At 42.5% G+C, this 25308-nt stretch overlaps 1 protein-coding gene across 1 annotated transcript in view; it reads left to right on the top strand.

Annotated features, from left to right (window-relative positions):
• KIAA0319 (KIAA0319 ortholog) overlaps positions 1–25308 on the top strand; it is a 72253-nt gene that overhangs the window by 2730 nt on the left and 44215 nt on the right. Inside the window, exon 2 of the mRNA XM_059940699.1 lies at positions 23041–23200. Within this exon, the coding sequence (XP_059796682.1) occupies positions 23146–23200 (55 nt within the window). The 5' untranslated portion in view covers positions 23041–23145. The remainder of the gene's footprint in view (positions 1–23040; positions 23201–25308) is intronic.

Raw genomic sequence — 25308 nt, 5'->3', positions numbered from 1 at the left:
CACTCCTCATCGCGGTGCGCGGGCCTCTCACCATCGCGGCCTCTCTCGTTGAGGAGCACGAGCTCCAGACGCGCAGGCTCAGTAATTGTGGCTCACGGGCCCAGCCGCTCCGCGGCATGTGGGATCCTCCCAGACCAGGGCTCGAACCCGTGTGCCCTGCATCGGCAGGCGGACTCTCAACCACTGCGCCACCAGGGAAGCCCCAAAGTAAGTCTTCTTAAATGACGCACAGGTAGATAAAGATATGGTATTGGAGTTTTAACTCTAATCCCTTCCAAATAACCTTGGAAGAATATGTTACCTGTTGGAAAGTGTTACTATGTCCAACCTGCTGTGCATTCTTTTCCTTAAGTTCAAATAAGCAAGGGATTCTAGTAAACATCTGTTTAAGCAATGTAGCTAGAGTAACAGGATAACTCCAACCTCAAAGTGAATTTTCAAAGTTGGTTTTATTGCATGCTATAATGTAAAGCACCAGAATTATTAAGTATCGAGGGCAAATTCACTCCAGTGTTGCCACCTACAAATTTTACCACTTTTTTTTAAAATATAAATTTATTTATTTATTTTTGGCTGTGTTGGGTCTTCATTGCTGTGTGCGGGCTTTCTCTAGTTGCGGCGAGCGGGGGCTACTCTTTGTTGTGGTGCATGGGCTTCTCATTGCGGTGGCTTCTCTTGTTGCGGAGCACGGGCTCTAGGCACACGGGCTTCAGTAGTTGTGGCACACGGGCTTCAGTAGTTGTGGCGCTCGGGCTTAGTTGCTCCGCGGCATGTGGGATCTTCCCGGACCAGGGCTCGAGCCTGTGTCCCCTGCATTGGCAGGCAGATTCTCAACCACTGCGCCACCAGGGAAGTCCCGCCACATACAAATTTTAAATGTTACAGTGTGTAGAATGTTTTTTCATGTGGTAGTAGGGAAGTAGGGCTTGCTCCTCTCTAGGATAACAATCCTGTTATTCTAACATTGTGATTATCAGCATATCTTACCATTTTTTTTTTCTATCCTCATTAAAATGAAGTGTAGAATGTCTTCTGGTCAATATAACATAGTTGCCTGTCTTCAAAATTTTTTCAAAACAATCTCTTAAGATGACTTATCTTCAATAAAATTATTGGCTTTACCATCTCTCTCGGTATATTTGTACTTATCAGGAGGTTGAAATATTTTATTAATTTAGTATCTTCAGCCTCCTTGTCTTAAAGCTTCAAGACATTCAAATTCTAGGTGCCAAATGCTCAACACTTTATTGTTGCGTGGGAAAAGCTTCTTTGCAGACACATATGTGTTTAGGAGTATGCTACTAGCAGCTAACTAGTCTTCACTCGTTTATATCAGGCTTTCCTAACTACTCCTATGCCGCAACTGCTCCTCCCCAAATCAGGAGAAACTTTTTCTGACCTCATTGTACTAGACCTCTTCCACCCAGTTGACCATTCTCACTTTCTTGAAACAAGAACCTCTCTTGGTTCACAAATTCCATCCCTCAGTCCCCTCCTAGGGTTACTCTCTAAAGCAGATATATGAACATGTCACACCTCTGCTTCAAAATCTTCAATGTCATGTCCATCAGTGGATGAATGGATAAACAAAATGTGGTCCTTACATGCAATGGAATATTATTCAGTCTGGAAAAGGAAGGACATTGTAACACATGCTACAACATGAATGAATCTTGAAGATGTTATGCTAAGTGACATAAGCCAAATACAAAAGGACAGTATTGTATGACTCCACTTATATGAAGCATCTATAATAGTCAAATTCATAAAGATAGAAAGTAGAATAGTGATTACCAGGAACTGCCAGAGCAGGTAATGTTATGGTTCAATGGGTACAGAGTTTCAGTTTGGAATGATGAAAAGTTCTGGAGATAAACAGTGGTGGTGATGGTTGCGCAAGAATGAATGTACTAAATGCCACTGAATTATACACTTAAACATGGTTAAAGTGGCAGATTTTATGTTATATATATTTTATCACAATAACAAAAAAAATTTTTTTAATCTTCAATGTCTCCACACTGCCTACTAAATGAAGTGCCAACCTCTTAGTGTGACCTGGACAGTATTTACTTTTTCTTCTTGGTTTACGTTTTCATCCTCTTATCACATCATTTCCTGCACATAGTCTACATTCCAACCATATGGAGCCACTCAAAATATGCCATCCCTTGCAGGATCCCACGCTTTCTCTGTGTAGTCAGTCCCTACAGCCTAGAATGCCTTTCTTTCTTCGAGAAGCAACCACTCATCCCTCAGGATAGAGCTTACATGTAACATTTCTGAAGTCTTCCCTCGAGTCCTCAGTTCCTCTTGCTTTGATGGTAGTCTAGCTCGTGGCTGTGCCTCCACAATGTCCCTTATCCCATTACTGTATCCTATGAGCTTCTATAGAGCAGGGACGTTTTATTTTAAAAATGCGTATTTTCTTTCAAAAAAAAAAAAACTGAAGTTAATGTTTCCATTCTTCTCCAGAACTACATAAGACCTTAGTATACTTTAATCTGCCCCTCATCTTTCACTTCACTATTGTTTAGCATTTTTTTTTTTGGATAACATTTTTATTATTATTTCCAACGCTGTTAGTCAATTTCTACCTTACTGATGCTTCTTCTGTCCATCTGTGCAGTTTTCCCTTCATAGCTCTTTTAGTGAGGATCTATAGGTAGGTATACTCTGTGTTTATGTAAAAACAAACAAACAAACAAAAAAAACCCCTTATTTTATTGTTACTCTTGAATGACAGTTTAGTGAGTATAAAGTTCCAGGTTGGCAGTTTTTATCCTTCAGGACTTTTGAAGATGCTATTTCTATTATCTTCTGGCATCTACTTTTTGCTGATAAGTCATGTCGTCAGTCTAATTCTTGCCCCTGTTAAGATAATCTGTCTCTTGTCTCTGGTTCTTTATAAAATGTAATCTTTGTCTTTGGAATTCTGCAGTTTCATTTCAGTGAGAATAGGAATAGAATTATTTTAACCTCAGTACTTCTTGTACTTCCTGGATATGAAGATTTTTGTCTTTCATTGGTTCTGGAAACTTCTTGGCCATTATCTCTTTACATTTTGTCTCTTCCCAGTTCTTTTTATTCTTTCCTTTTGGAGTCATCAGAAGATGTATATTGGACCAGTTTTTACTTCAGGACTCTTATTCTTGCCTTTGTATTTTCAATTTTTTATTTCTTTGAATTGCATTTTGGGTTACTTCCTCATACAATATAGCTTTCATTTCAGTTCACTGAATTTTTTTTTTCAAGTTCATTGAATTTTAAAATCCAGTGGCTTTATTTCTAACAACACAACTTCTGATTTGGATCTTTTAAACTATGCCCTTAAAAAACATCTTACTAGGGCTTCCCTGGTGGCTCAGTGGTTAAGGATCCACCTGCCAATGCAGGGGACACGGGTTCGAGCCCTGGTCCGGGAAGATCTCACGTGCCGCAGAGCAACTAAGCCCATGAGCCACAACTGCTGAGCCTGCGCTCTAGAGCTTGCGAGCCACAACTACTGAGCCCACGCGCCACAACTACTGAAGCCCACGCACCTAGAGCCCGTGCTCCGCAACAAGAGCAGCCACCGCAATGAGAAGCCCACGCACTGCAACAAAGAGTAGCCCCTGCTCACCGCAACTAGAGAAAGCCCGCATGCAGCAACGAAGACCCAACACAGCCATAAATAAATAAACAAACAAACAAATAGCTTACTGTACTGTTACTTTATTATGATTTTTGTCTCCTCTCTTCACCTTAATGTGTTTCACCACTTCAAACATACTTATTTTGTAGTGTCTCTTAGGTGTACTTTTACTTCTTTTTCTTGCTCCAATTTGTTACGTCTGCCACCTCTCCTTTGTACTGGTTTGCTCCCTAGCTTGTATTACTTTTGTTCTTAGGTTGGTTCATCTTCAGTGGGGATTGTTTTTCTTGTGGAGTTCTATGTGCTCTGTGTTGAGGACTGTTCTAGACAGATTTTGCATTGCTTCTGCATAGGAGCTTAGCTATGTGTTAATAAAAAAAAGTTTTGTTGTTGTTGTTATATATACATATGCTCCATTTAGCCTGGAAATGGAAGTTATAAATTGGTTCTATAAGGGTTGTTAAAAGAAAGTCCCCGTAAAGAGGCACATCTTGGCAGTCCTTCCTCTTTTTGCTTTCAGTCTCATCATGACATGCCTCTGGTTTCTTCTAGCCCCTATCTAGGATGCATTAGTCCTCCTAGGCTGCAGTGGTCTTTGTGAGGCTCCTCATAATATTTTATAATGTCAATAGATGTTCAGCTACTTTCCTGCTGCATTAGTCTTTGATAATATCTAATTCCTTAATTGACCCAAATTATTTTTGTCCCTGCGTTTGAAACTAATATTGTATTTTCCCTCCTTCTCTTTCTTTTTTATGACTGTTCCCATTTGGTTTTTGCTTGTCTTTTGAACATTCAAGTAGATTTTCCTTCTAGTTAGGAATATATAGTTATCATAATGGCATTTCTTAAAAAGTAATTCCCATCCCTTTGTTTTGTTACTCCTAGTTTGTTACAGAGTAAGTCCTAATAGAAAGTCAATTTGTTACCGAGTCCAAGCTCACTCTGCTCGTTCGTGGCAAGACAGGCCAATAAATCGGAGACAAGGTGCTGAAGCAAGGAATATGACTTTATTTGGAAAGTGGGCAGACCCAGAAATGGCCGACTAAAGTCTCAAAATAGCCATCTTATCGGGGTTTGGATGCCAGTTACTTTTATAGCACAGAGATGGGGAGGAGGTGAGGAAGTAAAGTAAAAAGGCCATAAGTTTTGCAGATATCTCCTGGAATGGCCAGGCTCCTGGAGGGGATGTGTTAATTTCTTCTTTCTTGTAGCCATCCACAGGTGGACAGGGTCCGGATATTTCCCTGAACAAAGGCACTTTGGTTTAACCTTCAGGCAGAGGGGCGGGGTTCCCCGAGGCAGGCCATTATGTACAGACAGTATCCTTTCAGTGAACAAAAGCAGCGGAAAGCAAGTTAAAGTAAAAGAAACAGATCCAACATGTATGTAGTCAGATTTGTTTCTTCCCTGTTACAATTTTAGTTTACATATTTTAGATGATTTTTGCTTTATAATGAGTATGAGAATCTACCATTGTCTTTTCTTCTCATTCCCCAAATATCCTTGCATATTTTTGCCTGTTTATTTTTTGCAAATGGATTTTGTTAAGTACTTTAAAGCATTCTGTTGAGTTTTAATTCATTTTGTTTCTTTGTTAACCTAATGTAGTGTGATCTTTAATACCTATTGTCTTTCCAGGTTTTACAAGGTTTCCCTCCCCAATTATTGATATCTCCCATTATCTCTCCCAGTACAGTTTTATTATTGTATTTAAAGATATTCTCTGTCACACTGTAAGTCTTTTTGCATTTTTGTAATGCTTCTGGCCATGCCTAGGAATGGGATCTCTCTCGTTAGTGCTCTTTCTATCTGTATATTTGTCTGTTTTATACAGAGATGTTGTTGCTTCAAAGAACTTTGCTGATCTTCACCAGCCTGCTTGTATTAATCCTAGTGCTGATGTTTCTTTCATTAATGTGATGAGTTTAATGATAAGGAAACATCTTGTGTTACTCTTTCCACCATCTCCTTAATAATCTGATTATTTTATTTTATTTATTTTTTGGCTGCGCCACACAGCATGTGGGATCTTAGTTCCCTGACCAGGGATCGAACCCATGCCCTCTGCATTGGAAGCGCGGAGTCTTAACCACTGGACCGCAAGGGAAGTCCGATATAATCTGATTCTTAGAACATTATTAAAGGAGGGATTTGACACTTTTTTTTTTCTTTTTTTTTTTGGCTTGTATTTTCTCCTATTTGTTCCCTGGTCCGCCCTTTGGAGCTTCACAGAATCTGTTCACTCCCCATTCCACATGAATGCCCTTCCTGTGTTTAAAAACCAATGCTGGATCATGTTTCCCTTAATTCTGCTTGATCTCCTAATAGGAAGTCATCTTATACCGTAACTGTAAAGCATTATCTCTATTGCCAGTAAATTCCTGGGTAATCCTCTGTGTTGATTAGCACAGGTTTTCTAGAACTTATTTTACTTTATCAGCTTTCAGTGGAGAAATTCAGAGCACAGATTTCACTACTGAAAAATTGCCAAGTTTTTACCTTCTTGGCGAGGCACCTAACTACATGTATTGTCTGAGTTCCCTCTGCCTTACCTCCTTGTTTTGTTGGTGAGGATTTGGGGGCTTGAGAGCCCCTTGTAGATGCAGGAGCAGTGGGTCTACACCTCTTCTACAGGTACTTTCTGAGCTGCTTTCTTTTTAAGACTACTCTCCAGGCTCAGGCAGGTCAGGGGTGAAGGAGTGTGACTCATGAAGAGTTTATCAATTGCCTTGGCAAGGGAAAGTGCTGAAAGTGAGAAAGATCAGGAGGAAGCAATCCTGACTCAGTTTCATCCTTTATATTCCTTACCCACTGAAACTTAGAGGTTTGTTTTGGAGAAACCGGAAACTAACTTCTGATTAGTGAGCCGCAGAATTTCAACTGATTCAACCAGAATATTCTATGTACCCGTTGGGGATGACACACATCTATCTTACCTCTCTCAGATTCTTTTTTTTTTTTTTTTTTCATATAATGGATTCAATTAGCTTGTTTTTTTTGTTTTTTTGTTTTTTTGTTTTTTTGAAATGAAAGCTTATTTATTTATTTATTTATTTATTTATTTATTTATTTTTGGCTGTGTGGGTCTTCGTTTCTGTGCGAGGGCTTTCTCTAGCTGCGGCGAGCGAGGGCCGCTCTTCATCGCGGTGCGCGGGCCTCTCACTGTCGCGGCCTCTCTTGTTGCGGAGCACAAGCTCCAGGCATGCAGGCTCAGTAGTTGTGGCTCACGGGCCTAGTTGCTCCGTGGCATGTGGGATCTTCCCAGGCCAGGGCGCGAACCCGTGTCCCCTGCATTGGCAGGCAGATTCTCAACCACTGCACCACCAGGGAAGCCCTCTCTCAGATTCTTAATGGGAGCTTCAGATAATATGAAGTATGTAAAATTGCCTTGTGAATAAAAGGACTATTATAAATGTCTATTATGTTGATGATGGTGATGATGATTATTACAAACCATTTTTAAAATGTTCTTGTTACTAATAGGATAGATTATTAACTGACAATATTCTACCTTCTTTCATTTTGTCCCTTTTCTTTCATAGGGAATAAGTGAATAATTATTTCCTTAATGCCAGAAAGTTAAATTCTAAAGGCGAACTCTTTTTTTTTTTAATTGAAGTATAGTTGATTTACAATATTGTGTTGGTTTAAGGTGTACAGCAAAGTGGTTCAGATCTTTTTTTTTTTCAGTTCTTTTCCATTATAGTTTAATACAAGATATTGAATATAGTTCTCTGTGCTATACAGTAAATCTTTGTTGTTTAAAGGAGAACTCTTTGACCAGCTAATCATAGGCCTGCTGATAAATGGAATTGAAAGACTGAACAGTCTCAGAATTGATGAACAGTTTGCCTGATTCAGAAGTTTGGTAATCACCAGCTGTCTTCAGAATTTGATGCAAAGCAGATTCACTGTCATTAACACACAGGACGTCTGGCATCTGAACTTGGACATCACAGAGCACAAACTGGGTTTTCCACCAAAGTCTCTGGCAGACGGTGTCTGCACTCTCTCTGGCCTTTCCCTGTGCATGTTTTCTAAAGGTGATGATTTAGTTATTAGAGCACAGGACAAAGCATTTATTTAGGTAGCAGTGTTGACCCCATTAGTAAGAATTAAATTTAAGGAAAAGGAAAAGTGCTGAGCCAATTGAAAGCTAAGCTATTCCCATAATTAGGGAGACTGTTTAAAACCCCATGATGTACACTTAAGGTTTCACCTTCTGAATTTTTTCCTCTTAGTTTAGGAACAGTATCTCCAGGAATATAAAACTCTGGTGTTATTTATAATACAAGGACCGTGAGACAGTGTGTTCATTTGCAGCAGTTTAGAAAATATGGTAAAATGTATACCCTAGGAATCAGTACATAAAGAAAATAAATATAAATGTCTCTTACCTTTCCTTCCTCCTCACATATGACCTTTCACTGAATGCTATCCACCCTGTGAGTTGTTCTCTTACCTGTTTCATCCGGTTACTTCCAGGAAATCACCACTTCCTTTCTAACATTGCTTTGACTCTCGTTGAGTGCAGGATGCTCAGATGGTAACCCATGGCCTGCCGTCACCCCTGCGGTTAAAGGCTGCCTTTGGCAAAGACAGTTTTTGTCACAGTAGTGGCTGATAAAGCAAGGAATGAAGAATAATAAAAGACAAGAGAACATCTCCGGCAGCCCCTAGGGGCTAAGCTGAAATAGCACGATACAGCTCACCTTGTTTGAGTTCACTGGCTCTGAAAAGCAGGAGTTTACCAACCAATTTTTTTTAGCCAGTAAACCACAAACAGGACAAATTATAAACACAGTCTGTTCTGAGTAGCCTGCAGAAAAATGCTGTCCAGAAGATCCATTGGGATCTTTGAAATTAGGGCCCCTTTGAGCTGGTTTCATTTACCTCAGACAGGCAAGCTGCAACTTGCTTTTTTTCCTGAGCCTGTAGAAGCATTTCACTGCAGCATTATTGATAAAAGCCAAATATCAGAAACAACCTAATGGCCTAGCAATCAGGAAATGGTGAAGTCAGTTATAATAATCACCTCAATGGGATGTTGCAAAATAACAAGAAAGAATAATGAAGAAGAAAGTATCAATAGCAATGAAGGATACTTTTGTGATAGAATGTTAAATGAAAATGAGACCGTGTTTCTCTAAGAGTGTAGCTTTGCTGAAGTATACTGGCTGGTTTACTGGCTAACAAAACTTGGTTGGTGAACTCCTGCTTTTCAGAGCCAGTGAACATGCTTTATAGCATGTTCCCACTAGCTATCTAGTATGATTTGATCATAATGTTTTTAGTGTACATTTTTGTCATTCTAGTTAAAGAAAAAGTTATTTCATTCACTCAACCTCCATCCGGCCAGTGTGCCAGAGCTTGGGGCACAGACAACAGCCAATAAAAGGCAGTTCTTCTGGGGTTTTGCACTATATCATTTTAAAAATCATACTTTTCCCCTTGATCAGAAATGTTATCACAGAAATAATGCAGCACCTGAGGAACAGCAGAGTTTCACCACGAAGTTCATCTTTCATAGCTCATTCTGGCTTTTCATTTCAAAAACTAGCAGCAGCCACAATAAACCACCACCATTCAACGTCTATAACTTCTGGCTACGACGTACCTTGTTCTGGATTGGAGGTTTCAAATATTCTGAAGTCCTTTGTCACTAATTCTACCTTGGTTCTGGCTTGGCTGGTTTCCTTTGGACAGAGATGAAAGAAAATCCCCAGTGTCTGAAGACCTGAGTTATTCTTTCTTCTCACTGTAAAATGGTTGGCTTTTTTTTTTTTTTTTTTCATCCTTAAACTTTAAGAATGCTCTCTGTTTTAGGTACTCCACGGAGTCAATAATGGGACAAGGCGGGAAAATTTCAGAAAGCCCTTCTGTTGAAAAATATAAAGGATGGTGTTATGGGTTGCATGTGTCCTCCCCAAAAGATATGGTGAAGTCCTAGCTCCTGGTACCACTGAATGGGACATTATTTGGAAATAGGGTCTTTGCAGGTGTAATTGAGTTAAGCTGAGGCCTTTAATCCAATATGACCAGTGTCCTCCTAAGAAGAGGGAAATTTGGACACAGAGGCAGCCAGGGAGAATGTCATGTGACAACAGAGGCAGAGGTTGGAGTGATGCAGCTGCAAGCCAAGGAATGCCAATGACCGAGGCAAAGAAGGATTCTACCCGGAGTTTCAGGGGGAACCTAGCCCTGCTGACACCTTGACTTCAGACATCTATCCTCTAGAACTGGGAGAGAATATATTTCTAATGTTTTAAGCCACCCAGTTTGTTGTGCTTTGTTATAGCAGCCCTAGGAAACTAACACAGATGGTAAAAGCAAGGATTATATTCCATATTTTTTTAAATTTATTTTTATTTTTTAAGCTATTTCTATTTATTTATTTGGCTGCATCGGGTCTTAGTTGCAGCATGCAGGCTCTTCGTTGTGGTGCACAGGCTTCTCTCTCGTCATGCGGCTCAGGCTCCAGAACGCGTGGGCTCTTTAGTTTGCAGCACACAGGCACAGTAGTTGTGGCGTGCGGGCTTAGTTGCCCAGCGGCATGTGGGATCTTAGTTCCCCGACCAGGGATCAAACCCACGTCCTCTGCATTGGAAGGCGGATTCTTCACCCCTGGACCACCAGGGAAGTCCCAGGATTATATTCAATAGGAAAGCACTTTGATGAGCACCCGAGGGAGCATAGAAATGGATAAGGCATCGTGGACCTGTTCAGGCTTTTAAGACCCTAGAGGACAGTGATATTTCAGAGCTTTTGTATGAGTCAAACACAACATATTAAAATTAAAACAATTTAAAGAAGAGAACTTACAGGCTAGAAAATAGGAACACATAAGGTTACTTAGAAAACTTTTTGCATTGAAAGCAAAAGAATTTAAAAGTGGGAAAATTCAGAAAAGATTTGATGATTAAGTATGTTTGTACTTTTTTTTTTTTAAGTATTTGTTTATTTATTTATTTATGGCTGTGTTGGGTCTTCGTTTCTGTGCGAGGGCTTTCTCTAGTTGAGGCAAGCGGGGGCCACTCTTCATCACGGTGCGCGGGCCTCTCAGTATCGCGGCCTCTCTTGTTGCGGAGCACAGGCTCCAGACGCGCAGGCTCAGTAATTGTGGCTCACGGGCCCAGCTGCTCCGCGGCACGTGGGATCTGGGATCTTCCCAGACCAGGGCTCGAACCCGTGTCCCCTGCATTGGCAGGCAGATTCTCAACCACTGCGCCACCAGGGAAGCTCTGTACATTTTAGGTGCTGAGAACAACCTGGGCCTGGCACATAGGAAGCACTCAATATATATTACCTGCTAGTATCATCAGCTGTTATTTCACCTGTTCATTCAGTTTTTATTTTAGCAATCCTATCTGAACTTCCAAGAACTTTTTCTTCTTCTCTGATTTTTTTTCTCCTCTTTTGTAGCAACTATTTTTATTTTATGGAGGATGTACCCTCTCAAGTCTTTCTGAGGATATTACTTACCATGTTTAAAGTTTTTCGTTGTCCATTTCACTGACCTCGTGTTTGTTTATCATAGTCCTTCTCTTCAATGCATTGTTCTTCTGCTTCGCAAATGTAGGGCATTGTTTGATTGCCTGGTCTTGTTGATTTCTGAAGACTCTACTGGGGAGGGCGTGGCTGCTTTCCTCCGCAGCTGTCCATTCACCGCCTGAGTGGGGGGTTAACTATGGTGTCCGAGTCTGTGTGTAGGCAGGGTCCGGGCAGGTTTCCCTCTGGTGTGGGTGGGTAGGGACGCCCCAGGTGGCCACAGGGAGGAGAGCTCTGCTCTAGAGGTGCAGTGCTTTGGAATGCAGTATGTTTCCTTCCAGGACAGTCTTCAGATTCTCTTGGCTCTCCTTTTTTTCAGAGGCCCGCTGCTGCCACTGAAGCCCCATGAGGACAAATCTCTATCTCTTGAGAGAGAAGTTTTCCGGCATAAGCTTGAGATCTGTCTTTTAGTGCATCACCCAAAGTGCTGTACGTTGGCCCCTCTTGTTTCTACATTCCTGGGCTGAGGGCTTAGAGCTTCTCCAGTGTCCCCTGAAGGTCCTGTGCTTTCTCAGTTTCTAGGGAGTGGGTTTCCTCTCTCTCCATCAGTTCCATGCCCTCTGTTTTCTATCTTCCAGGGAGATTTTTGGAATTTCTGGTCTATCAGTAGTTCTCATTCTTATTTTTCTGCCATTGTGTTGTATTTTCTTCCATCTGTTCATATGTCCTGCCTACCTTTCTCCTTTATTTATTTATTTTATTTATTTATTTTTAATATTTATTTATTTATTTATTCGGTTGCACCAGGTCTTAGTTGAGGCACACAGCCTCCTTAGTTGTGGCATGCAAACTCTTAGTTGCGGCATGCATGTGGGATCTAGTTCCCTGACCAGGGATCGAACCTGGGCCCCCTGAATTGGGAGCATGGAGTCTTATCCACTGCACCACCAGGGAAGTCCCTCCCCTTTATTTTTATTTTTTATTTTTCAGTGGGAACATAGGAAAGAGGGGAAATAGATGTATGGATATGTCCAGTCTGCCGTCTTGAACTAGAAAGTTTTCTTTTTATTCTCAGCTTGCCAAAGTCCTATTAATGAAGCTCATTTCCCCCCAGGAAGATTAATGTGAATATATTTGCTGTGCAGGCTGGGTCTCTGGACAGTCCTTGGAATAATGGTGACCCTTGTCTCCAGGATCTGCCTGTTCAGAGAACTCAACCACTTCGAACAGCAAGAGTGGAACCATCCCTTTTTAAGGAACACCTAGGGACTTGATCTATTACTATAGCATCCTGCTTGTCTCAAGCTTTGAGGATAAAGTAGGTGTGTTAAGTAGCTATGATTAGAGAACCATAAGACAAGCACCTACCCCAAAATATCTCCTATACTGCCATCTGTCAAAAGTACCTAAAATAGCCTTTGGTCATCAGGAATCTCTGTGTGACAATGCTAGCATCCTCATAAAGAATACGAGCTTAAGGCTTAAACAAGTAATAACAGCCAACATCTTTGCCTGGAAGCTTGGGTTTAAAGAAACCTGAAGGGAGGGGACTGATGGACGGGAAGGGGAGAACCTGATCAAGACTCCCTAAAAGGGGAGAGAGGCATAATTATGTGCTTCTTCGTTGTCCTGTGTGCCCACGCTGGCTGATGTCATGTTGCTTCTGTTTCTTGCTTTGAAATGAAATACTAAAGAGAATTGGCAGCAGGAAGGTAAGACCTTTGCCTGCACAGGCACAAGGGATAGCAGTTCTTTAGGGATAGGTTGAGGATAGAAAAACACAATTATAGATTGTCAGCATTCCCTTCAGGGCAAAAACCGAAGAGGCCCTCATGTATGGAATCTTCCTAGCTAAGATTAAAGCCAAGCTCTGAAGGGCTGCAGCCCTGCTTACAAAAATTGACTTTTAAAAAAGTTCTGAAGTAAAATTGCATATTTTTTCGTGTCTCAATGTCAAGTTCAAGAAGCCTGACTCTCCTACTCCCCTCCAATGTTGATAAAATATATTGAAAATAAATTTCTAATTTTTTCCCCCAGTGGTAAATTATTAACCAAGGATATACAGAACAGGATTTTAAATCAATTAATCTGGTAGTGTTCGAATTAGCAGCAATCAGAATCCACTTAATTACAGTTTTTGTCAGTTGAGCCTTTTAATCAGCCCAGAGCTATATTTGGTTTGCCCTGGCTGAAGCAGCCAGGGAGTTGCTACCGTGTGATTTGCACCCCTGCTAACAGCAAAATGTGGCAATGTCAAGATCAGAAGGCCTCCCTGCGGGTCCATCTGACTAGATGAGAGCTGTTGTTTATGGAACCGTTTGAAGATGGGCCAGTCCCTTCACATACACACGTCTCCCTTCTCCTACTCAAGTTCACCACTCAGGCAATTCTTCCCCCTCTTCTCTTTCCTTTCCTTTCCTTTATACTTCCTCCCTTGGTGTTTAAGCAGTTCTGTGGCTTTCAATACCAACTCTATGGCTCCCCATTTATACCTCCAGCTCCTCTCTCCTCTGAACTCCAGACATGTTTATCTGGTGCCCTGTTCAACACTCCACTTGGATGTCTTGGGTTGGTGCCCATTTCAGGTCATGGCAACCCCATTCTTCTGGTTGCTCAGTCATCCTGATCACTTGTCTTTGTCTCATACCCTACATCCCATCCAACAGCAAATCCTCAGGCTCTCCCTGCAAAATAAATCAGGAATCTGACGCCTTCTCAAGACCCTCACTGTTACCACCTCGAGGCAAGACGCCATGCCCCCACCCAGATAACTGCACGGGCTTCTAACTTAGCTCTCTGCCTTCTACACGCTCTTCAACACCAAAGCCAGCAGCTGAGGGAGCTAATCCTGCAACACTTCCCATCTCAGAGGCAAAGCCAAAGATCCCTTGTATTGACCTACAAACCAGCGTGGCCTCCATTGCCTCCGTTACATTGCCTCCTGGTGCCTTCCCATTTTCTAGCCATGCTGACCTTCTTGCTGTTCCTGGAATACAGGGCACATTCCCTCCTCCAAGCCTTTGCATTTCGTGTCCCCTCTGCCTGGAACTCTTCTTTCAGACATCCACATGTGTCATTCTCTCGTCTCTTTTAAGACTTGGCTCAAACAGGACCTTCTAAGCTCATGAATTCTTCAGCAGTGTCTCATCTGCTCTTTAACACATCTGTTGAGCTTTTGATAAGCGAAAAATGTTATCTTGTTATTTTTACACCTGTGCTTGGTTATTTTTCAAATCTGCCAGGGTCTTTGTGTGTGTGTGTGTGTGTGTGTGCAAATCTTATACATTACTTTTTCTTTTCTTTCTTTAAATATTTTAAGCATCTTCTTTTATATTAGTATGCCATGATTTCATTATTTGAAAAGCTCGGGGACCTGATTCTCTTGTCTTTCTTTTCTATTACCTTTCTTCATGGTGCCTGTGTATTTTGTAATTTGGAATTCTAAGCTCATGTTTGTCTGGGTTCTCTCCAGGGGTTGAGGAGAGTTCTTCCAGAAAGGATTTATCATTGCCTCTGCCAGGTATGTGTGGGAATTACCAACCCAGGACCACTTAAAGGTAATTTCTCCCCTTGGGATTAATTGGACTAAACTTGTAATGAAAAATGGAGCAAACCTGTGGTTGTCAATTCTCAAAGGAGAATTATTTCTTTCCACAGAGCACAGTGGCCAGATTTTTTTTTTTTTCTAGTTCATCCTTTCACCCACAAGGACGCATCTCTTAAAGGTTCCTGGTTTTATGAGGCACCTTAGTTCCAACACCTCATCTCGAATGCACCCAAGGCTCTAACTTCTGTCTGTGTTGTAGCCATGAAACTCACGTCTCTAGGTTCTGGAGATCAGCAGATATCTCATGCAGCTGCTGCCTCAGCATCAGCTTTCCAGCTTTCTGTTTGTTTTCAGCCTTGGGGGATTTTGCTTATATTCTTGTGAATGCAGTTATATATTTAAAAGGTGTTTGTTATATTTTCCCCAGTAATTTCAATATTTTGCTGTGTTGCCATTTTGCTAGACACAGAAATCCAGACTTTCCCCATGCATGTGTAATACTGTTTTCTTTTTATAATCTGCATCTTTCATGTAGTACTGGACCATAGACTTCATAGTAATAATACATGGATGTTATACATCCACGGGATATACAATAATATTTAATTACACCCTAATATTGGATATTATTGCTTTTATAAATTAGAAGAAAACCCAATTAGCTTTTTTTTTTCTTTTAATGGAGAGAGACACATAAGGCAGTACAGAATAGTGGAAAGAACATGTTCTCTGGTGTCAGATGTACCTGGATTGGGTTCCAGTTCTTGGACAGTTTAGCTTTTCTGAGCCTCAGTTTCATAATTTATAAAATGGGATAATAATATGCAATTGGAGGGGTTACAGAGGATTAAAATGAGTGCATGTAAAGTGCCAGGGACATTATGAAATAAATGGAATTTTTACAAATGTTGATGTACTTTTCATACAATGTTATATTTGTGGTGATAATGTAGCCTTGGGATGTGTCCTGAGGGGACGGAGCAATGACTGAAGCTTGCAGGTTATGTTTGGGAAGCTGAGGAAGGCTTCTTAGAACTGGCTTTTGAGCTGGCTATAGGCAGGGTAGGGGAGGCTGGTCGAATCTGGAAAGAAGACTGGGAAGAGGGGGACATGGAGAGTCGCGTGATGAGTTTGCTCTCCTTTCTCAAGGTGTCTGTTCTGGCATATTTCAGGGGTTTGTAATACTGTCTCCAGTCGTCATCTGAACCGTCTGTGTAAGATGCACGCAGTCACCGTAGTCCCAGGAGGCCTGCCTGGGGCCACAGGATGCTTCCTACTTGGTTGACCTGAGTTTATTGGTCACAGCTACTACAGTGACTTTTTCTTTTTTTTTTTTTTAATAAATTTATTTTTTTATTTTTGGCTGCATTGGGTCTTCGTTGCTGTGCGCGGGCTTTCTCTAGCTGCGGTGAGCGGGGGCTACTCTTCGTTGTGGTGCGCAGCTTTCTCATTGCGGCGGCTTCTCTTGTGGAGCACGGGCTCTAGGCGCGCGGGCTCAGTAATTGTGGCTCACGGGCTCTAGAGCACAGGCGCAGTAGTTGTGGCGCACAGGCTTAGTCGCTCCTCAGCATGTGGGATCTTCCCGAACTTAACCACATGACCCCACTATGCTGCAGGGGGTGTTGGGAAATGTAGTCTTTTAGCTAAGCACCCTGGTGCCCCCAATAATTATCTGAATCTTATTACTAAGCAATAAGGGGAGGACACAGACTGAATAGACACCAGAAGTCTTTGAGCCTCAGTTTTCCTGCATCCTTGACCCTCATCCCTTTCTTGTCCAGGACAAGATGTGCGCCATCATTCCTTGTTGAATACATTTCTGTGCTTTGCTCTTCTCGGAGCTCAGCCCATTCCTAGGGCTCATTCGCTCTCTAACACCATCCCTGAGCCTTACGTCATCTCTGAGTCGGTGATGTCATCACCATCATCCAAAGAGAAAGAACAGTTGGGATGAGGCTTCCAGGATGGTCACGGATGACAGGAAGCTCAGAGATGGGGTGATGTTCAAGAACAAGATTAGGCCAGAAATATCAGCAATCAGAAATAACCGTTTTACATACAGCTTGTTAATTTTTTTTTAAAAATAAATTTATTTATTTATTTATTTTTGGCTGTGTTGGGTCTTCGTTTTTGTGCGAGGGCTTTCTCTGGTTGCGGCGAGCGGGGGCCACTCTTCATCGTGGTGCGCGGGCCTCTCACTGTCGCGGCCTCTCTTGTTGCGGAGCACAGGCTCCAGACGCGCAGGCTCAGTAGTTGTGGCTCACGGGCCCAGTTGCTCCGCGGCATGTGGGATCTTCCCAGACCAGGGCTCGAACCTGTGTCCCCTGTATTGGCAGGCAGATTCTCAACCACTGCGCCACCAGGGAAGCCCCGGTAATTTTTTTTTTTTTTTTTTTTTAAATGCTATGTTAGAACAACCATGGCAAAATACCTAAGCCTTCTTTAAAAATGAAAATATAATTGTATTTTATTAATACAAAGGTAAGATGTATTCATTGTATTAAAAAAATAGAAAATACAGATAAGAGAGGAAGGAAAAAAGGAAGAGAAAAAAAATCATCAGAAGGGAGAAAAAAATTGCTTTCACCTTGGGAGGGGCATTTCTTTCAGATCTTCACGTGTATAAAGTTGATCCATGAAGAGTTTATGTAAGGATCTATGCATCTGTACTATTTATAACGTTTTGAACTTGTTAAGCCTTATTTTAAAAGCCCTATTTTACCGCTCAGATTCAGCTCTATCTTTGATTGAAATTTTTAGGAAGCTAGTGAGGCTTTCTATGTGAATTCTTTAATATTTTTCTTTCCCTTTAATGAGATCATGAAACAACGGGAAGGTGGGCAGAGGCAAGCAGCAGGAGAGGGCATGATTCTATCAAGAGAATCAGGCAATTCAGAGATTGAATAATAAGGAAAGAGGGGAGGTCTTCTTAAGTCACCCAGAGCAGAATGCTCTTACTTCCGAGAACCATAGAGGAGGACTGGGGCAGCTACAGGGCAAGTCTGAGGTCCAGAGTCTCAAGACTGACCCTAAAACTCTGTTTCCTTTTGTGTAAAATGGGAATAATAAGAACTCCTACCTCAGAGAGAGTTATTATCAGGATCAGAAGGGAAAATATATGTCAAAACATGATTTAACTCATGAGGTACTCTATATCAGCGATCCCCAACCTTTTCGGCACCAGGGACTGGTTTTGTGGAAGACGGTTTTTCCATGGATGGGGGGGAGGGTGGTGGATGGTTCAGGTGGTAATGTGAGCGATGAGGAGTGATGGGCAGCGGCAGATGAAGCTTCCCTCGCTCGCCCGCCGCTCACCTCCTGCTGTGGGGCCTGGTACCTAACAGGCTGTGGACCTGTACCAGTCCACGGCCTGGGGTTTGGGGACCCCTGTTCTATATGTATTTAAAAAAAAACAAAACCTAGGGACTTCCCTGGCGGTCCTGTGGCTGGGACTTTGCCTTCCAATGCAGGGGGTGTGGGTTCGACCCCTGGTTGGGGAGCTGGGATCCCACATGCCTCACAGCCAAAGAGCCAAAACATAAAGCAGAGGCAATGTTGTGACAAATTCGATAAACACTCGAAACATGGTCCACATCAAAAAAATCTTAAAAAAAAAAAAAAGCCCCTGTAAACTTAGAGCTAAAAAGATTTTTGACAACATGAAGTCCGTACGCCTTTTAATGTTGAGGAAATGGAGGTCCATTATTTGCTTATATTAATGTACTGAATAAAGGAACCTTACAGATGATGTTGAGAATAGGAAATGCTTTTGTTGCTGAGCACTGTAAGTTTGCACTAAGATAATTGCTTTCCAGAGCTTTCCAGGTACAATATGTTTGTGAAGGTACATTGCACAAGGGCGTCTGCCAAAGGGTCAAGGGTTTGGAAACCTGGCCCACAGCCCATTTACCGGGCTGTGTGCCTTTGGAGCAGTGTCTGCCCAGAGACGCACTTTTTATTAATTCGGCTGAAGGTACCCTGTGGTATGGCAGGGACCCAGTCTTTATCCGTGGGGTTCCTGACCAACTGCCCCCGACTGACAGCACCTTTGCTACTGTGGGCAGCGTCTTGGCAGCTGGCTGAAAGCCATCACGGGAGGGCCAGTTGCTCTTCTGCCTTTTAGGTAGGGCGTGGTCAATTACTGCAGACAGGAGATGGCCAATCTTTTCTTCTATCCACTTCCCATCCCAAACCACACTTTCCTTGCTGCAGGGCAAGGAAGTTATTAGTGGCAAACTGTACCAGCAGGCGGTCCCTCTCTGGGTTGTTAGGCATGAAGCTTATGGGACGCTTACTGAACGTTCACATTCTCCCCTTTACCTTATTGGAAACTCATGTTCTGATGGCCCCTGTTATCCTGACACAGAGAAATGTTATACCCGCCTCCTGAATTTACCTTCGGTCACCTTCACTCTGGTTCCTTTCCAGTCTCTTGACCTAACTCGGCTCAATAACACAGAACCCCTGGAGGCCTCTTTTGACCTCCCCCGGGCACTGATGCTTGCAGGCTGGGCGGCAACCTTGTTCCAAGTGGTCAACCACAGAGCCACCAGCGCAGTTCAGTGGGAGGCCTTCTTGGGATTTGAGTTGTTTCTTGAGGAAGACTCAAAGCAAGGTCCAGCGGTTCCCAAGCCCTCCTCACAGGATGCTGGGTTTGACTGTTTTAATAGGCTCCTTGTTCTTTCTGGTTGCCTCTGATAAAGCTAATTCACCTGTCAGGACCTACAAAGTGGAAGCTGCCCCGGTGGCCCGGTCCACATCACACATCTAAACCACAGTCAGCCTGATCTCAGGCGGCCTTGGCCAGCAGCGGCTTGAAGCAGGATCTCAGTTCCCCGACCAGAGACTGAAGCCAGGCTGTGGCAGTGAGAGCACTGAATCCTCACCACTAGACCGTGAGGGCCAGTGGCTAGCGACAAGACCCTGGCTTGTCTGCTTTGTAGAAATGAATTTCAACAAAGGGATGGAAAGTAGTGAAACAAGTAAAGTGTTTATTAGGAGGGAAAAAAAAAGTACATGTGAATAGACACACATGGGCGGGCTCAGAGAGACAGTTGTGCCTTCGTGGTAGTTTAAATCACTTCTATGGGGCATTTCTTCTGGGTTTCCTCTGGCCAGTCATCTTGCTTTGCCTGGCTCTGAGTCCGTATTTGGTTATAACTCAGGGTCCTCCCCTGTGTGCGTCTGCATCTCTTAGCCAAGATGGATTCCAGCTCAGAGGCCTGTGGAAAGGTTGACATCACCTATTATGGGGTGGCGACCCCTCCCTTTTGGCCCCCGAGGAGGCTTTCTGCACAGGTGTAGTCAGTAAGGTCTCCTTGACCTCCAGAATGAGGAATATGTGGTCTCTTTATCTCTTATCTGGGCAGGACTCAGCTCCTCTTCTGCTCCTGCTATCATCTCCAGCTGCTCAGCCTGGGGCCCATCTATCTCCTGACTCAAGCTGCACTTATGGGAAACGCCAGTCAAGGAACCCTCAGATACACCAATCGCAATCCTGCAGCTCCGCTTAGCTAGCTCACCTTACCCTAGAAAATAGGACCTGCTAGCCTTGTAAGGAAATCCCCGACCTCCTAGCCAGTCATGCCCTGTTTCCACGTTGCCACTTCAATGTTCTATAAAACTCACTCTTGCCCAAAATCCCTCAGGAGGAGTGGTCCACTGCTTATGACATCCTGTACTCTCCCAATCCGTGGATGGTTTTCCCTTGAATAAAGGACAGCCAACTCATCACTAAATTGTTTGTTTTGTCATTTGATACCCCTCACCTCCCCTAGATTACCACATCATTTTTCCCCCCAAATTTTGTGTATTTTAATAACATATATATGGAAAAATACACAATATATTGGTAAAGAGGAAAAAAAATCACCCGAACTTCAGTGTATGAACCTAAGTACTGTTCAGTGTGTGAACCCAAGACTGAGTCCCTTCCAGTCTTTCTCCAGTGATCATAGCTTTTCTGGTTGTAACCATAGCAAAATGGAAATTTGTGTCTCTGGTGGATCTTTGTCATTGTGTTTGAACACAGGGTATCCAAAAAAAAAAAAAACTCTGGCTAATTTCTGCAATATAAGGAATTTATTTAAACAACGTTAGTTTCTGGGGAACTGGGCAAACAAGGCTGGAGACTACACAGCCAGGAATGGGACACACCTAGTCCAAGGAAGATGCTACGCTGTTGTCACTGGGCACCGACATCTCACCTGCAGGGCCGGCGGTGCTAATGCTGGGGTCTCAGCACAAGCCTGGAATCACTTCTGCTGCTCCTCTGGAAATTAAATGTTACTGTATGACACTTCCACCACCACGCCACTGGGTGGAATCTTGCACTCCCTGTAACCTCAAGTCACCAGTTTCTGAGGGCGTCTGGTTGTTCCAGGACAGCACTTTGGGTGCAGAGGATGTCATGAAAGTGAGGATGTGGCATTTTCAGCTACTATAATGGGAGGAAGACCCTGTCTGTTATGGAATTCTCCACGTCATTCTTAAATGACTAGCTGGGAGGCCTCTGTTGGGGTGTCCCACTCCTTGTCATCCCTAGTTCACGTGTGAATTCCTAAATGTACTGAGGTGCTTCTGGAAAGGGGGCGGGAAGAGGGAAGGTGATGAGTCTTGTTCTCTCCTAAAAGAACAAGTGTAAGCTGTGTGGGTGGGGAGGGAACAAGGAATGGGCGGGGAGAGAGTGGTGTGCACTGGGACTAAACTCTAGTTCACCGTAACATACCAACTTGTAACTCACAGCAAGGCTCTGGCACACTCACTAGGAAGCCCTTATCTAGGTGTGCTTACTCCTGGAAGCCTTGTTACGTATCTGAAATAACAAATACTTGGAGTCCAGACCTCCTCGTACTTGTTCTTCTTCAGCCTTGAGCAAATCAGTGAACTTTTTTGAGCGTCAATTTCATCATCTTCATGCTATCGAAAGCATAGATTATAATATTGCCTGGGTTGTTGTGAAGATCACATTGAAGAAAGTGCCAGGCAAAAATAAAATGCTAATATTACTCAAGTTCATTGAACCTAAGATGCTAATGATTGGAAGAGCCATCATTATTTTAAATACCATGAAGGAAGAAAGAAATCCTGTCAGTTATACCATAGCACATCACTTTCTTATCCTGTAAACTATTTCTACACATTGAAAGAGATTTTTGGGGGTTGCTTCGGCAGATTTTTATCCTGAGGCTTTCTTGTGCATATATAAAAAGGAAATATAAGTGAATATACATTAAGGTATGTTTAAATTTCCTGACAGTATTTGTCCATTTCTGCTGAATCACTTGTCAAGACATTTAGTGAGGTCTGTGTATTTTCTGCACAATTTTGCCTCTGTGTCGTCATGAGCATTGGGGATGCAGCAGTTCTGAAAGGAGTGCTTCACAGCGCCTTCTTTCAAGCCTCTGACACCAGTTCTGCATAGTCCACATGTGTGTACAAGCAATGGCATTATCTTCTGCCCAGTGTTTGGCCAACTTAAGACATCCTAATTTCAGAGATGGTAAAGCATGAAAATATTTACATGTTAGAACTGATGAAATATAGTAGTATGATTGATTCTATTTCATTCCCTAGGTTTGGCTTATAAAGGGAGAAAGCATGAGAAACCCTTTGCCCCTTCTTAGGAACTGTACTTGCTATTTGAACAAACTTCAGTGGATGGTTTGCCTGAGATATGGTTGTCAGGGTGGGGGAAATTTCCCCCTTCCCCTCTTGGTCCTTTTGGCTGGTCAAATGATTAAAATGATATAAGGCAGATTAACAAGAGAAAACCAAATTTAATTGCTTACGTACAGGAAATCCACATAATGTGAGAGATTCCAGGTAAAATGAGAGTCAGTAAAATGAGGTATATATGTCATCCTGGACCAAGGAGAAGGGGATAGGGGTCTGGGACTTCAAAGGGAAGGAAGGCAATTCATAGGAAGATGAAAAAGAGCACATGTTTGGTAAACAAATGTTTGCTGCATCATACAGAGACAGAAGAACACAGAGAGGAATTTTAACAAACAGACTTTGCTAGGTTCCTCCCTGTCTACCACACCTAGTTCACATTATACTGTATTTATTTATGGTGAGAGGTCCCTTCCTGGAACAGGTCTTCTATCTAAATCCTTTTTGGCAGTTAGGGGGAAGGTCAAAGATTCTTCCTGAATCCTTTAGACCTTGACTGGTTCCAGCTTGAAATAATCCACATGCCAAAGTGGCACATCTTGGCGTGTCCCGCCCTGAACCCCACTATGGCCCTGGGATGTAAACAAGACAGGCTTCCCATTGCCATGAATAGATAATAGAAATAACTTTGTATGTTTCTGCATTTACCTGTTCTTTTCTTCCTTCCTGTCTCTTTTCTGTTTTTCCTTTGAAGTTCTTGAGGCCGAATCTGGCTCCTAAGAAACATCAAAGGAAGCCTACACCAAAGACCTCTCAGGGCCATCTCAGAAGCCTGCTTCCACCCACCGTGTGAGGCAAAATGGCTCCCCCGACAGGTGCGCTCTCTTCATTGCTGCTGCTGGTGACCCTTACAGGTAGGAAACCGTTACCCTGGAGACACCACCGGACATCACACTTGGACTTCCTATCTTTGGCTTAAGTAACTCAGATCAACCGGAGGAAATGAAGGTGCTGTGTGTTTGCTTTCCAATAGACTTATTTCACGTATGAAAAGGCAGACCTCATGCATAAGTGGTTTCTGGAAACAGGCATTTAAATTTTTTATCATGACTATTTTGGGGAAAATAAAATCACATTTCATATATACTAGGAAAACTTCATGTATTTATTTAAAAGAATTGCATAGTAGATCTCTTTTGGAAAGCAAATGACAGACTTTTTTTCTTATCGTACATCTTTGTTTTCATATAGTCTGTTTGCTTACTGTGGACACACCATGGCATAAAATCATTGGTGAGCATCAATTCTGATGATTCATGCCCCAACTACGCCAGCCAAGCCAGCCAAGCCCCTTTGAACTTACCAAAGATTGAGGATGGCGATATGGCCAAGGAAACTGGTTTTATATCCGGGGTTTGTCCAAGTATGGTAAAACCATGCTGAGGCTTCCCTGAGAGTGACCCTTGTTAAAATGTGGTTTCCTGGGCCCCGTCCAGACCTACTGAATCAGAACTTCTAGTGGGTGTGACTCAGGAGTCAGAAGCATCTAAATTTTTATAAGCACAGTTTTAGATCATACAAGGGCCACTTCAGGAAATACTACAATCGGGAAAGCCCTATCATTTCCTGCAGATTACTCTCCCCACGCCATCCGTCCATCTTATTAAACTCACCACTGCTTAGCATGCAAGGCAAGATGTTCCTTTATTCCACACTTAGTGTACTCTATACTCTGGAAAATGCTGTCGTTAATGTTTGAGCCCTCTTTTCTCTCTCTCTGAAATCCCCACTTTTTCACTGCTTTTTATCTTTTTCTTATGAGGTGTTTTTCATTAATTCAAAGTTCCTGAGTTACTGAGCCCAAATAATGTTATTTAGGGTTTGTCTGTCTTTTCTCTCTATCCTCTTTACCTTTGACAAGATGCTAACCGATGATTTTATTGATTTGTCAACAATCATGGAGTGCCTACTGTGTTCATGGATTGGGCTGGCAATTTGTAGACGGGACAAACATGTGAGTGTTTCCGGTCTCTTCAAGAACGTTCTTGAGTGAGTCTAATAGATTCTAAAGTAATTATGGCAACTTGGCCCAAAGGGAGAATGGTTTAGTTGTTGGGAAACCCACCTTTTCAAACTTCTTTATTTAGTGTTCAGATCTCTGCTTATGGTATGTATATCAAAACAGCCCATTCAAGTGATTTTTTTTTTTTAATAAATTTATTTATTTATTTATTTTTGGCTGCGTTGGGTCTTCGTTGCTGTGTGTGGGCTTTTCTCTAGTTGGAGCGAGCGGGGGCTACTCATCGTTGCGGTGCACGGGCTTCTCGTTGCGGTGGCTTCTCTTGTTACAGAGCACAGGCTCTAGGCACACGGGCTTCTGTAGTTGTGGCACATGGGCTCAGTAGTTGTGGCTCACGGGCTCTAGAGCACAGGCTCAGTATTTGTGGCGCGTGGGCTTAGTTGCTCCGCGGCATGTGGGATCTTCCCAGACCAGGGCTCGAACCTGTGTCCCCTGCATTGGCAGGCAGATTCTTAACCACTGCGCCACCAGGGAAGTCCTCAGGTGATTTTTTGCAGAACAAAATGATGATCTGTCCCAGAGGTATTGGGTTGGCCAAAAAGTTCCTTTGGGTTTTAAGTAAAAATAAAAGACACATTTTTCATTTTCACCAAGAACTTTATTGAACAACGTATTCACCATTTTGTTCCACTACCTTTTGCCATTTTTCAGGCAACTTCGTAATTCCATCTTCCCAAAACTTTTTATTTTTTTGAGCAAAGAACTGTTCCAGGTGCCTTTTACAGTCTTCCAGGGAATTGAAATTTTTTCTGTTAAGAGAATTTTGTAAAGAATGAAATAAATGGAAATCCGAAGTTGCAATGTCTGGTGAATATGGTGGATGAATCAGAACTTCCCAGGTAAGCTGTAACAGTTTTTGCCTGGTCATCCAAGAAACATGCGGTCTTGCGTTATCCTCATGGAAGATTATGCGTTTTCTGTTGACTAATTCCAGACTCTTTC

This window comes from Balaenoptera ricei, chromosome 11 (genome assembly GCF_028023285.1).
Source record: "Balaenoptera ricei isolate mBalRic1 chromosome 11, mBalRic1.hap2, whole genome shotgun sequence".
In the NCBI taxonomy this organism is placed as follows: domain Eukaryota; kingdom Metazoa; phylum Chordata; class Mammalia; order Artiodactyla; family Balaenopteridae; genus Balaenoptera; species Balaenoptera ricei.
The sequence above is the reverse complement of the archived record's forward strand: the minus strand, read 5'-3'. Positions and strand labels throughout refer to the sequence as shown.